The 14,818-nt window shown below is 39.0% G+C and overlaps 1 protein-coding gene across 2 annotated transcripts in view; it reads left to right on the top strand.

Annotated features, from left to right (window-relative positions):
* The window catches only part of CENPF (centromere protein F), a 61,164-nt gene that overhangs the window by 30,219 nt on the left and 16,127 nt on the right, over positions 1 to 14,818 (top strand). For both annotated transcript variants that reach the window (XM_034946846.3, XM_003814155.5), the window contains exons 11-13: positions 4,208 to 4,343; positions 6,263 to 9,666; positions 10,902 to 13,745. In XM_034946846.3, the coding sequence (XP_034802737.3) occupies positions 4,208 to 4,343; positions 6,263 to 9,666; positions 10,902 to 13,745 (6,384 nt within the window). The remainder of the gene's footprint in view (positions 1 to 4,207; positions 4,344 to 6,262; positions 9,667 to 10,901; positions 13,746 to 14,818) is intronic.

Raw genomic sequence — 14,818 nt, 5'->3', positions numbered from 1 at the left:
CATGATGGTAAAATCAGAACATCTGTCAGTAGCAGACAGGCGATTGTTAAATCAGCTAACCCCAAAGGGGCAATACTGCTGGAGATAGGGGGCTGCAGCTCCAGCCACCAAAGTGGAAGAAGACTTCAAATCAGATGATAGTTTCATCAGCAAACGTTTTCAAATGGAAGTGTTTGTTTCAGCAAAACAAATGTTTGCCTTTTGGCCAGTGGGGACCAACCAACAGATGCTTCTGCTAACATTTCCACAGGCAGACTGGCATCGAACTCTTCCCTCTGTGAGCTTCCCTTTCAGCCAGGAACTCTCCCGCGACTCCACTGGCTGCCTGGTGGAAACATTTTGTAAAAGCAATCATCTGGTTAAGAGAGTCCAAACACTTTAAAAACTGCTTGCTTGGCCAAGTCGCAGTAGTGGGCTGGACATTGTCTTGCAGGTGTTTCTGAAGACTCGTTCATCCCCACGAGGTCTGGTCCGTGAGCTGTAGCACTGTCCTCAGTTAACCCTAGCCTGTACTGAGGTGCATGCATCACATTTCACTGGTATTTCATTGATGTCTGTGTCAAATGAGGGCATCTGTGTCTAGCACTGGGCCTGGGGATGAAGTTAATATTTGTCTTAATTTATGGTTATGTTTATGTATATGTCATCTTTTGAGGGTGATAGCAAGATTTCAAAGAGTTTGGCTGGCTCTTGTGTTTTGCATTGGGATTGGGACCAGATAACTGATGAACCCAGTTAGAGTGGTGGTGTAACTTAGTGGGAAAATGGTAGTGGCTTTAGAGTGAGCGAGATCTGAGATTGCGTTGCTTTTCTGCCACCTACAGCGATGTGGCCTTGAGACAATGGCTTACCCTTTCTCAGTCTGACTTTCCTCATCTGCATATAGGGACAAATCATTCTCCTGCCTTTTCAAGGCTGTATTCTTGGTTAAGTTAAATATTGTATGTGAAGTGCTTAGCCCAGTGCCCAGCACATAAGTGCTCAGTCAGTTGTTGCAGTCCAACACCTGCCCATTGCCTTGGTCTTCATCACTGCCATGACCTTTTGATGTTAGCATTGTTTGCTGTCACCTACAGGCACAGAAAGTGTGATCAGGGGACGGTGCACTTGAGATTTCTCATATTTATAATTTTGCCTGTTCTATTACTGTGTCACTCTGGGTATCTTTCTGTGTCTAATTATATGTAAGCACTAACAAATTTAGGACGCTTATAGGTTTTGGATGCCGAAATAATGTGACAGTTGTACTGAAATTTTCCTTGTCTGTGTTTAGTAAACATGCTGCTCACAATGAGAAATTATCAGTACTGGAAATGTGATTTAATGGCCCAATCAAGGGTAAAGTTAACATTTAGTATCAAAGTGAATGGAGGGTTTAGATAAGCTGCTCATCCACTATCCAGTGCCAGCCCCATAGCATTGGGGTTAGGCAATAAAATACCATCGTTTGACAGTCAAGATGAGGGAACACTTGCCTGGGGACCTTTCCAAGCATAGGGATCTGTATTACACTAGGTCCTCTAAGGAGCTGGCTCTGGCAAGCAAGAGAGATGAGGAGGAAAGGGAAAAACACATTCTTTGCATCCATCCCTTATCCAAGTATATAGGCTTCACCCAGCAGGGGACGTATTAAGCTATATTCATGGATGGGATCATGAAATGCCACAGTAGCTGAAATTTGTTTTGTCTGGCCCTGGGAAATGATGCCTCCCTTGCTGCTCCTAAAGTGAAGTTGATCTGGGTGGAATTGCTTGCTAAGCTCTAATGCTGGCTTGTGGTTATAGGGATTTTTGTTGTGCTTTTCCAGCATAGTACCCAATTTTGCAAATCATGTGAGGATGCAGGAGATGCCTAGGAAAATGTATCTTTGTATGCTTAACTCATTGTTGATAATGAGATAGCCAATCAAGTCTTAAGTGGCTGTAGCCTCGTGGAAAACTAATTGCTGATGGATGGCAGCTTGCACATCCATTTTCAGATGTTCATTTTCTAAATTCTGGCCTTTTAAAATTCTTGGGTTGGTCATAGCCATAGCATTATAAGCCTGCTGGGTCCCAGGATTGGCTGAACATTTCTTCGTTAGAAACAAATATTTACGGAGCTAATGCCAGAATAGAGAAAGTCATGTTAATCTTTCCATTGAGCTTACTATTCATTTAAATGTCTCCAGTTATGGACAGACATGGATCGAGACCAACAAACACATAAACATAAAATTCCCCATCTTTCCCTGGTGCCCTCTCTCTCTTCTTTTTTCCTTCCTTCCTAGTTTTGCACAGTGTCTTTCCAGCTTTCTTGTCAAGCCTCCAGATGCAGGTGTCATTTGATTTGATTAAAATTTTTTTTTTTTAGAGTAAGAAAATATTTTTTCATTTGCAAAATAAAAATGCTAAGTAGACCCAGGTAATTACATTCTAGTTCCTCTTCTACGTTGACCTCATTCAGCTGATCTTAGCATTGATTACAGAGATCTGGCTACTGTTAAATTTTGGGAAGAAATACTACTAATAATGCTACATTGCCCCTGTCAAAGTGCTTTAAGATGTTTGTCCTTTCACATCTGTGATCTCATTTGAGGGGTGATTATTCTGAGTCTGAAGAACAAACCAGTCATTATAGGTTCCATAGTTTAATGATGCTAATTTAAATCAATAACATTGTTGCACCTTAATGATCGTGCTTTGCAAAATTTAACACTGACTAGTGTGAATGTTAGCCTATCAATCTTGAGATCGGTTGGAGCTGCCCTTTAGTTCTGATTGATATCTTAATTCGATAGAGTGTCAGTTTAGCAGCAGGGAAGCAGGATCAGGACACGGTAGATGGGAGTATAATAACTACAACAGGTTCTGTCTTATTTTAATGATGAAATGAACGCATATACATGAACAGAGCAGCTGCCAGCAAGTTTTCAAGTACTTTCTACTAGCCAGATTCTCCCTCTTCTTGAATTTGGCTTTGCTACATCGGTACCCATCTGCTGGTAGTAACCAGACTGATAATTGAAGGCAGCCTTCCAACACAGTATTGCCATGGCCATCTGTTTTCTAACAGTGCAGTAGGGTTTTGGAGGATGGGTCTTAATTGTTTCTTTAAGATTCAGAATTTTTCCTCTACTTCACAAAGGGGTAATTTTGGTAGGTTTGAAATGCAGTTTAGAAAAAAGGTTAGCTTTATACGATTTTTCCCTGCTTAAGGATGTGAGGTGCTTGGTTCTCTTAGCTTGTAATGATGTATGCCAATTCCCTGTGGTCCACAGGGTGGCATACAGTATAGGTTGAGATACTTGTTTGTTATGTGAGTCTTATGTGGTTAATAAGCAATAAAGTTTTTCTTTGGCATGTAAATATTGCTTGCTTTTCAGATTCAGAACATATAGGCCTCCCTAGTAGTAGAATGGAACTACACATGTACCTGTGTTACTTTATTGCATGCTGTTGCGTGGATATCTCTTCAATCAGATGCCCAAAGAACCTGTTTTCACTGTGAAAGCTCAGAAGCTAGCATTAATTCTTCCTCTGTGTTCCAGCCCATAGCACACTCAATGTCTCTTTAGTATTTAGCACATCCTATTGTGTATTAAATGATTAGTATCACATCTTCCCCCACTGGAGGATGTCTGCCCCAAGGGCAGAGACTCTGTCTTATGTATATTTGCATTTTTTGTAATGCACATTCCAGCATCTTGAATATTGTTGGTTTTCTTGATAAGCATTTATTGAAGGTAATTTTTCCCACAAAATCATTCCTGTAACAGCAAACCTTAAGATGGTTTTGCAATGAAAAGTAAACATATGTGCTGAGATTTTTTTTTTTTTTTTTTGGTTTATTAACAAATCAAATGTTTGCAAAGGTATATTTGGCCATTCAGGTGTGATAGGAACTTGGAGGTTTTGTCTTGAGGATCTTGTAGATAGGATTTTCCTTTTGAGCTTACTCTTTAATAGGCATATGAACAATGAGAAAGTTCAATGAAACTTCTTGAAAGAAAAAATTATCTTCAGATTTGGGTATGATGCTGTTGTCTTCTGTTCATAACATTATTTAAGTAAGAATGTCTGACTTCATTAGGTACTCAAACGGGGAAATTGTGATTCTTTCCCTAGTGAGATACACAAACAGTTCTGCTAGGGACCTTTATTAAGGCAGAAGTCATAACTTACTTGAGCATTCGTTTTGGCTATAACCAATTAAATGTGTGTTTTAGGAAATGAAGAAGGAAAACAACCTCCTTAAGAGTCAGTCTGAGCAAAAGGCCAGAGAAGTCTGCCACCTGGAGGCAGAACTCAAGAACATCAAACAGTGTTTAAATCAGAGCCAGAATTTTGCAGAAGAAATGAAAGGTAAGTAAACTTAGTATTTTAGAGTTACCTTTCTAAGCTACTATTCCCGTGAGAGGGGATGGTTGGCATTAACATATTAGAGAAACTCTTTGGATTTTTTTTCATATATTCCCTCAAAAAGATGTGCGCAGTTGATGTGGAAGAGTTTTCCCTCTTCTAGTTTTTAGTTTCCAGAGTGAGAGTGGGACTTTTTTTAATTGGAACATATTGAGTCCCAAACGCCTGATGCTCAGCACTTTGAAATCAGAAGGGTAAATATTTTCCACACAAAGCTAAATTGTCAGTGCTGTCTCTCACCCCCGAGTGCTATTCTCTGTGTCTCTAGTGTGCTTGTTAGTTACATCCAGACAGCTCGTCTCCTGACTCATTACCATTTCCCTTATAATGGAAAAACCCTATATTAAATGCATGTTTTCCAAGCTCCTAATGACCATTATTTTTTGATGACTTACTTGACTGAATGATTTTATTTTCTTATTTTAAAGCCAAAGAATTCTGCTCTGCACATCAAATGAATCCACTCTTGGTTTCATATTTGTATGTTTGTGCCGGATGTCTTCTACATACCCTTTATTTTCTCACCTGGGGTGTTTGCATATCTAGGATTTCTTTGAACTCTGTCCTGTGGAATGTGTGTCACACTTCTCTGTGACTATTTTTTTAAAACCCCAATCTTGGTGTGATGGCAGGCGCCTGTAGTCCCAGCTACTCGGGTGGCTGAGGCAGGAGAATGGCATGAACCCAGGAGGCGGAGATTGCGCCACTGCACTCCAGCCGGGGTGACAGAGCGAGACTCCATCTCAAAAAAATAAAACAAAACAAAAACCCAATCTCCCCAAGACAGCTGTCAGTTTTTCCACAGCAGCAGATAGAAATGTCAGTCTTCAGCTTTCTTGAAGGGAAACTGTAAGAAAAGGAACAGTTGGGGCATTTTTCAATGTTGATCACCCAGGTGATTGTTTGAGTTGCTCACAGCAAAGTGGGATGAAGCCCTTGTGGTGCTGTCTACACAAGCCCTTAACTATAAGTAGGCAGATTGAGATTGACAGCTTAGAAGTTCATACTGCTTTCCACTTGATATGATGTCTGAGATTGTAATACATGTTACCTTTATCATCTACTGTGGAGGTTCTCAACTTTCAATCTCCCCCAACATACTTGAGCAACATGAAGCCTTCTTATCACTGTTTAATGAAAACATCGTGGTTATTCCCAACCAGGAGGGGCCAGTATGTATAGATGAGTCATTAGGCAGAAGACAGGGGGTAACGGAGTTTGAAGAAGCTTCCAAATGACTGTGACATTCATAGACACTGCCACCCTTACTATGAGGGGCTGGGATGGGGGTGATAATGTTCCTCAGGAATATTCACATATAGGCCTTGAGAATTACTGATATATGGCATCATTTACTCTTTTCTACTTAAGTCTAATCCTATGGATGTTTTAGCTAAAATGGTGGAGTACTTATTTACTTTTCTGAGACATCAGAATTACTCTACAATAAAGTGGGATGTTCCCATTTCAGTGCTGTTCTTGTCCCAGTTTTCTCTCTTGGAATAAATATTTGAAAAGATGGTAAAAATATACACATATGTAAACACATACAAAGAAAAGAAACAGTGCTTAGGAAAATCATCCCTTGGCATTTTATTCAATAACATGTTCTTAAGCTGCTAGAAAGAAGATGAACAAATGTGTTACTCTCCTTAAGATGACCATTTTTCTCATTTTTATATAAGATAATTACCAAGTGATCCACTTTCTAGGAGGTACCCAGGCAATAATGCCAGTTTTTCCAGGGCTTGAGTAGTTGTTAGTTTGTTTGGATTTTGCCAGGGGGCGGGGGGAGGGGTTAGCGTTTCTGTAGAATAAACATTTATTACAAACATTGACGACTTTTATTTATTTTTAAATAGCAAAGAATACCTCTCAGGAAACCATGTTAAGAGATCTTCAAGAAAAAATAAATCAGCAAGAAAACTCCTTGACTTTAGAAAAACTGAAGCTTGCTGTGGCTGATCTGGAAAAGCAGCGAGATTGTTCTCAAGACCTTTTGAAGAAAAGAGAACATCACATTGAACAACTTAATGATAAGTTAAGCAAGACAGAGAAAGAGTCCAAAGCCTTGCTGAGTGCTTTGGAGTTAAAAAAGAAAGAATATGAAGAATTGAAAGAAGAGAAAACTCTGTTTTCTTGTTGGAAAAGTGAAAACGAAAAACTTTTAACTCAGATGGAATCAGAAAAGGAAAACTTGCAGAGTAAAATTAATCACTTGGAAACTTGTCTGAAGACACAGCAAATAAAAAGTCATGAATACAACGAGAGAGTAAGAACGCTGGAGATGGACAGAGAAAACCTAAGTGTCGAGATCAGAAACCTTCACAACGTGTTAGACAGTAAGTCAGTGGAGGTAGAGACCCAGAAACTAGCTTATGTGGAGCTACAGCAGAAAGCTGAGTTCTCAGATCAGAAACATCAGAAGGAAATAGAAAATATGTGTTTGAAGACTTCTCAGCTTACTGGGCAAGTCGAAGATCTAGAACACAAGCTTCAGTTACTGTCAAATGAAATAATGGACAAAGACCAGTGTTACCAAGACTTGCATGCCGAATATGAGAGCCTCAGGGATCTGCTAAAATCCAAAGATGCTTCTCTGGTGACAAATGAAGATCATCAGAGAAGTCTTTTGGCTTTTGATCAGCAGCCTGCCATGCATCATTCCTTTGCAAATATAATTGGAGAACAAGGAAGCATGCCCTCAGAGAGGAGTGAATGTCATTTAGAAGCAGACCAAAGTCCAAAAAATTCTGCCATCCTACAAAATAGAGTTGATTCACTTGAATTTTCATTAGAGTCTCAAAAACAGATGAACTCAGACCTGCAAAAGCAGTGTGAAGAGTTGGTGCAAATCAAAGGAGAAATAGAAGAAAATCTCATGAAAGCAGAACAGATGCATCAAAGTTTTGTGGCTGAAACAAGTCAGCGCATTAGTAAGTTACAGGAAGACACTTCTGCTCACCAGAATGTTGTTGCTGAAACCTTAAGTGCCCTTGAGAACAAGGAAAAAGAGCTGCAACTTTTAAATGATAAGTTAGAAACTGAGCAGGCAGAGATTCAAGAATTAAAAAAGAGCAACCATCTACTTGAAGACTCTCTAAAGGAGCTACAACTTTTATCCGAAACCCTAAGCTTGGAGAAGAAAGAAATGAGTTCCATCATTTCTCTAAATAAAAGAGAAATTGAAGAGCTGACCCAAGAGAATGGGACTCTTAAGGAAATGAATGCATCCTTAAATCAAGAGAAGATGAACTTAATCCAGAAAAGTGAGAGTTTTGCAAACTATATAGATGAAAGGGAGAAAAGCATTTCAGAGTTATCTGATCAGTACAAGCAAGAAAAACTTATTTTACTACAAAGATGTGAAGAAACCGGAAATGCATATGAGGATCTTAGTCAGAAATACAAAGCAGCACAAGAAAAGAATTCTAAATTAGAATGCTTGCTAAATGAATGCACTAGTCTTTGTGAAAATAGAAAAAATGAGTTGGAACAGCTAAAGGAAGCATTTGCAAAGGAACACCAAGAATTCTTAACAAAATTAGCATTTGCTGAAGAAAGAAATCAGAATCTGATGCTAGAGTTGGAGACAGTGCAGCAAGCTCTGAGATCTGAGATGACAGATAACCAAAACAATTCTAAGAGCGAGCCTGGTGGTTTAAAGCAAGAAATCATGACTTTAAAGGAAGAACAAAACAAAATGCAAAAGGAAGTTAATGACTTATTACAAGAGAATGAACAGCTGATGAAGGTAATGAAGACTAAACATGAATGTCAAAATCTAGAATCGGAACCAATTAGGAACTCTGTGAAAGAAAGAGAGAGTGAGAGAAATCAATGTAATTTTAAACCTCAGATGGATCTTGAAGTTAAAGAAATTTCTCTAGATAGTTATAATGCGCAGTTGGTGCAATTAGAAGCTATGCTAAGAAGTAAGGAATTAAAACTTCAGGAAAGTGAGAAGGAGAAGGAGTGCCTGCAGCATGAATTACAGACAATTAGAGGAGATCTTGAAACCAGCAATTTGCAAGACATGCAGTCACAAGAAATTAGTGGCCTTAAAGACTGTGAAATAGATGCGGAAGAAAAGTATATTTCAGGGCCTCATGAGTTGTCAACAAGTCAAAACGACAATGCACACCTTCAGTGCTCTCTGCAAACAACAATGAACAAGCTGAATGAGCTAGAGAAAATATGTGAAATACTGCAGGCTGAAAAGTATGAACTCGTAACTGAGCTGAATGATTCAAGGTCAGAATGTATCACAGCAACTAGGAAAATGGCAGAAGAGGTAGGGAAACTACTAAATGAAGTTAAAATATTAAATGATGACAGTGGTCTTCTCCATGGTGAGTTAGTGGAAGACATACCAGGAGGTGAATTTGGTGAACAACCAAATGAACAGCACCCTGTGTCTTTGGCTCCATTGGACGAGAGTAATTCCTACGAGCACTTGACATTGTCAGACAAAGAAGTTCAAATGCACTTTGCCGAATTGCAAGAGAAATTCTCATCTTTACAAAGTGAACACAAAATTTTACATGATCAGCACTGTCAGATGAGCTCTAAAATGTCAGAGCTGCAGACCTATGTTGACTCATTAAAGGCCGAAAATTTGGTCTTGTCAACGAATCTGCGAAACTTTCAAGGTGACTTGGTGAAGGAGATGCAGCTGGGCTTGGAGGAGGGGCTCGTTCCATCCCTGTCATCCTCTTGTGTGCCTGACAGCTCTAGTCTTAGCAGTTTGGGAGACTCCTGCTTTTACAGAGCTCTTTTAGAACAGACAGGAGATATGTCTCTTTTGAGTAATTTAGAAGGGACTGTGTCAGCAAACCAGTGCAGTGTAGATGAAGTATTTTGCAGCAGTCTGCAGGAGGAGAATCTGACCAGGAAAGAAACCCCTTCGGCCCCAGCGAAGGGTGTTGAAGAGCTTGAGTCCCTCTGTGAGGTGTACCGGCAGTCCCTCGAGAAGCTAGAAGAGAAAATGGAAAGTCAAGGGATTATGAAAAATAAGGAAATTCAAGAGCTCGAGCAGTTATTAAGTTCTGAAAGGCAAGAGCTTGACTGCCTTAGGAAGCAGTATTTGTCAGAAAATGAACAGTGGCAACAGAAGCTGACAAGCGTGACTCTGGAGATGGAGTCCAAGTTGGCGGCAGAAAAGAAACAGACGGAACAACTGTCACTTGAGCTGGAAGTAGCACGACTCCAGCTACAAGGTCTGGACTTAAGTTCTCGGTCTTTGCTTGGCATCGACACAGAAGATGTAAGTACCTGGGATTTAAATGCCATTTCTCGGTTTACATGACTAGTAGACACTCAGTAAATGTTTGTCTAATTGAAATGTACATTAAACCTAAGTTAAAATATTTTTAGGGTTCAAGGAAATAAAATACACCAAAATATTTTCAAAACAAACCAGAACTTGAGGAAAATGAGTAAACTTTATTTGAGGAATAAATTTCTATAGGGATTAGATTTACATAGCATTATATAGAATATTACTAAAGATGTTTTTAAAGTCTGGAGAAAATTATATTATGGAGTCAGAAAGTCTTTAGAATGTGTGTTTCCACCCTTTGTGCATTAATAAAGTATACTGAAATAATTAAGAACTTACAAATGGTAATATGATGTAAATTTTTAATCTCTCCCACTTTTCAGACTATTTTTGATGTTATGGCATTATCATCATGAAACTAAATACAGGAGATTCTTTATGTATTATTAAACAGTTTTCTCTCTAACAATTTACTGTGGTACAAAAATATGATTTGGTATAAGTCATTTAAAAGGACTTTTAAAAAATTGAATACATATTTGTTTAATTGCTTATAACTTTGTCCTTTCTAGCCTGCTAGCTTAATTAATAATGCTATATAGTGTATGCATGTCACTTGATTTCCTCTGTCTGTCTCTGTGAGGTAGAGAAGGCAGGTCATGGTGAGGTGATGGCAGGTGTAGGCGCAACAGCAGATCCCCAGTTTACAGATGAGAGGAAAGTGAAGCTCAAATATGTAATTTATCCAATAATGTACAGTAAGTGCTGGATTGGGGATTAAGTCCTTGGACTGGGAATCTGGTTATGAAACTTTACTGCCTTATTAAAGAATATCATAAATGCTGAAGGTGGAAGCTGAGCATTTTGTTAGCCTCTTATTTAATAATTACAAAGAGATTTCATATTTAGGCTACCTGAATATTCTTAGCAAGGGAAAAATATGAAATTTAAATACATTACAAATTGTAATTGAGCCGAAGGGTTTGTCTTCAAGATAAATGCCTAACCCCAGTGTCTTGCCCATAGGGGCCACTTACTGAACGTATAATTATGTTGAACATTTGAATGAAGAGAGAAAGATGTAGTGGGAAATTCACCACTTTAAGAGAAGTGTTTAGCAGAGGCCACGCATCAGTTTCTAAAAAGTAATAACTAAAACTATTCTATTTTGATTCTTTTTGAAAAATAAAATGCATGCTTGTTACGTATTATAATTACAGGCTATTCAAGGCCGAAATGAGAGCTGTGACATATCAAAAGAACATACTTCAGAAACTACAGAAAGAACACCAAAGCATGATGTTCATCAGATTTGTGATAAAGATGCTCAGCAGGACCTCAATCTAGACATTGAGAAAATAACTGAGACTGGTGCAGTGAAACCCACAGGAGAGTGCTCTGGGGAACAGTCCCCAGACACCAATTATGAGCCTCCAGGGGAAGATAAAACCCAGGGCTCTTCAGAATGCATTTCTGAATTGTCATTTTCTGGTCCTAATGCTTCGGTACCTATGGATTTCCTGGGGAATCAGGAAAATATCCAAAATCTTCAACTGCGGGTAAAAGAGACATCAAATGAGAATTTGAGATTACTTCATGTGATAGAGGACCGTGACAGAAAAGTTGAAAGTTTGCTAAATGAAATGAAAGAATTAGACTCAAAACTCCATTTACAGGAGGTACAACTAATGACCAAAATTGAAGCATGCATAGAATTGGAAAAAATAGTTGGGGAACTTAAGAAAGAAAACTCAGATTTAAGTGAAAAATTGGAATATTTTTCTTGTGATAACCAGGAGTTACTCCAGAGAGTAGAAACTTCTGAAGGCCTCAATTCTGATTTAGAAATGCATGCAGATAAATCATCACGTGAAGATATTGAAGATAATGTAGCCAAGGTGAATGACAGCTGGAAGGAGAGATTTCTTGATGTGGAAAATGAGCTGAGTAGGATCAGATCTGAGAAAGCTAACATTGAGCATCAAGCCCTCTACCTGGAGGCTGACTTAGAGATAGTTCAAACAGAGAAGCTATGTTTAGAAAAAGACAATGAAAATAAGCAGAAGGTTATTGTCTGCCTTGAAGAAGAACTCTCAGTGGTCACAAGTGAGAGAAACCAGCTTCGTGGAGAATTAGATACTATGTCAAAAAAAACCATGGAACTGGATCAGTTGTCTGAAAAAATGAAGGAGAAAACACGAGAGCTTGAGTCTCATCAAAGTGAGTGTCTCCATTGCATTCAGGTGGCAGAGGCAGAGGTGAAGGAAAAGACAGAACTCCTTCAGACTTTGTCCTCTGATGTGAGTGAGCTGTTAAAAGACAAAACTCATCTCCAGGAAAAGCTGCAGAGTTTGGAAAAGGACTCACAGGCACTGTCTTTGACAAAATGTGAGCTGGAAAACCAAATTGCACAACTGAATAAAGAGAAAGAATTGCTTGTCAAGGAATCTGAAAGCCTGCAGGCCAGACTGAGTGAATCAGATTATGAAAAGCTGAATGTCTCCAAGGCCTTGGAGGCCGCACTGGTGGAGAAAGGTGAGTTCGCATTGAGGCTGAGCTCAACACAGGAGGAAGTGCATCAGCTGAGAAGAGGCATCGAGAAACTGAGAGTTCGCATTGAGGCCGATGAAAAGAAGCAGCTGCACGTCGCAGAGGAACTGAAAGAACGCGAGCGGGAGAATGATTCACTTAAGGATAAAGTTGAGAACCTTGAAAGGGAATTGCAGATGTCAGAAGAAAACCAGGAGCTAGTGATTCTTGATGCCGAGAATTCCAAAGCAGAAGTAGAGACTCTAAAAACACAAATAGAAGAGATGGCCAGAAGCCTGAAAGTTTTTGAATTAGACCTTGTCACGTTAAGGTCTGAAAAAGAAAATCTGACAAAACAAATACAAGAAAAACAAGGTCAGTTGTCAGAACTAGACAAGTTACTCTCTTCATTTAAAAGTCTGTTAGAAGAAAAGGAGCAAGCAGAGATACAGATCAAAGAAGAATCTAAAACTGCAGTGGAGATGCTTCAGAATCAGTTAAAGGAGCTAAATGAGGCAGTAGCAGCCTTGTGTGGTGACCAAGAAATTATGAAGGCCACAGAACAGAGTCTAGACCCACCAATAGAGGAAGAGCATCAGCTGAGAAATAGCATTGAAAAGCTAAGAGCCCGCCTAGAAGCTGATGAAAAGAAGCAGCTCTGTGTCTTACAACAACTGAAGGAAAGTGAGCATCATGCAGATTTACTTAAGGGTAGAGTGGAGAACCTTGAAAGAGAGCTAGAGATAGCCAGGACAAACCAAGAGCATGCAGCTCATGAGGCAGAGAATTCCAAAGGAGAGGTAGAGGCCCTAAAAGCAAAAATAGAAGGGATGACCCAAAGTCTGAGAGATCTGGAATTAGATCTTGTTACTATAAGGTCAGAAAAAGAAAATCTGACAAATGAATTACAAAAAGAGCAAGAGCGAATATCTGAATTAGAAATAATAAATGCATCATTTGAAAATATTTTGCAAGAAAAAGAGCAAGAGAAAGTAGAGATGAAAGAAAAATCAAGCACTGCCATGGAGATGCTTCAAACACAATTAAAAGAGCTCAATGAGAGAGTGGCAGCCCTGCATAATGACCAAGAGGCCTGTAAGGCCAAAGAGCAGAATCTTAGTAGTCAAGTAGAGTGTCTTGAACTTGAGAAGGCTCAGTTGCTACAAGGCCTTGATGAGGCCAAAAATAATTATATTGTTTTGCAATCTTCAGTGAATGGCCTCATTCAAGAAGTAGAAGATGGCAAGCAGAAACTAGAGAAGAAGGATGAAGAAATCAGTAGACTAAAAAATCAAATTCAAGACGAAGAGCAGCTCGTCTCTAAACTGTCCCAGGTGGAAGGAGAGCACCAACTTTGGAAGGAGCAAAACTTAGAACTGAGAAATCTGACAGTGGAATTGGAGCAGAAGATCCAAGTGCTACAATCCAAAAATGCCTCTTTGCAGGACACATTAGAAGTGCTGCAGAGTTCTTACAAGAATCTAGAGAATGAGCTTGAATTGACAAAAATGGACAAAATGTCCTTTGTTGAAAAAGTAAGTGGCTATATCTGTTTATGTTTAAATATGTAGTCATGAGGCAGGAAACCATATTTTCTTCTAGACACTGTGAATTATATTTACTTCTAGACCGTGTCTGCTATATTGGACCAAACTTTGTAAAGGCTTTATGTTTACTGGGTCTTGAATTGCAGAAACACTGAGTTGGCTCTGGCAGTAGTCACTATTCTGGCTGATTCTTTGGGACATGTTCATGGATTGGACCAGGTTTTTAATGTGGCACCTACATAAGGGCAAAGCTTTGGTTTGTGCACAGTTCCTTGTTCTAGTTATATTTCCTTTTCTCAGAGTACATCAGAATAGTGGCCTCCCCATATCCAGTTGAGACTCACTGCTATAGAGAGTATAACAGACATTATCTAGGATCAGAAAGGATCTGCCTGCCTTACTGTGTCTTTTTTGCCTTCAGGACAAAGCACTTTTAAAGATACTGATAGATTTGTAACCAACAGAGCACTCAGGGCTTCTAGGGTGTGTTTTGGGGATTTCGTGCTTTCAGTCCCTCTTATACCTTCTCTTTGTGCAGTCTTCTATGTATTAGTTGATGATTAAAGGGAAGATCTGCCATCAAGAGGCTCAATTATTAAAGAAAAATTAAGTTTTGGCCCAGTGAGCTTACTTAGTGATCTAGGAAAGTGATTTTGTCACACTTAATTCTTGCTGAACAAATATTAAAGAATAAAAGGAGTATCCACAAAATTCATCTCCACCCTGTATTTTCTAAGAATTTTGGGGTTTTGTATACCTTGCAAGAGATGGCAGTCAGTATAGAGATGATGAGACAAACCATAGCAAGCTGTTTCACTTCAAGGGACAAATGTAAACAATAGCTTTTTAACTGTTTTTCACTAATCATAAGCATGTTTATTGCAGATTAGTATGACACTGGGGGATTAGTAGAGATCCAAGAACTGATAAGATACTGCCTGATACGATAATCTTTGATGTTTAAGTTTAATTCAAATTAATACCTTTGTGAAAGATTTTAAGACTTAGGGATATTATCTTTCTTTGTCATTCCTTCCCTTATTGCTATTCTTCTATTAAAT

This window comes from Pan paniscus, chromosome 1, assembly GCF_029289425.2.
Source record: "Pan paniscus chromosome 1, NHGRI_mPanPan1-v2.0_pri, whole genome shotgun sequence".
Lineage (NCBI taxonomy): Eukaryota > Metazoa > Chordata > Mammalia > Primates > Hominidae > Pan > Pan paniscus.
The sequence above is the reverse complement of the archived record's forward strand: the minus strand, read 5'-3'. Positions and strand labels throughout refer to the sequence as shown.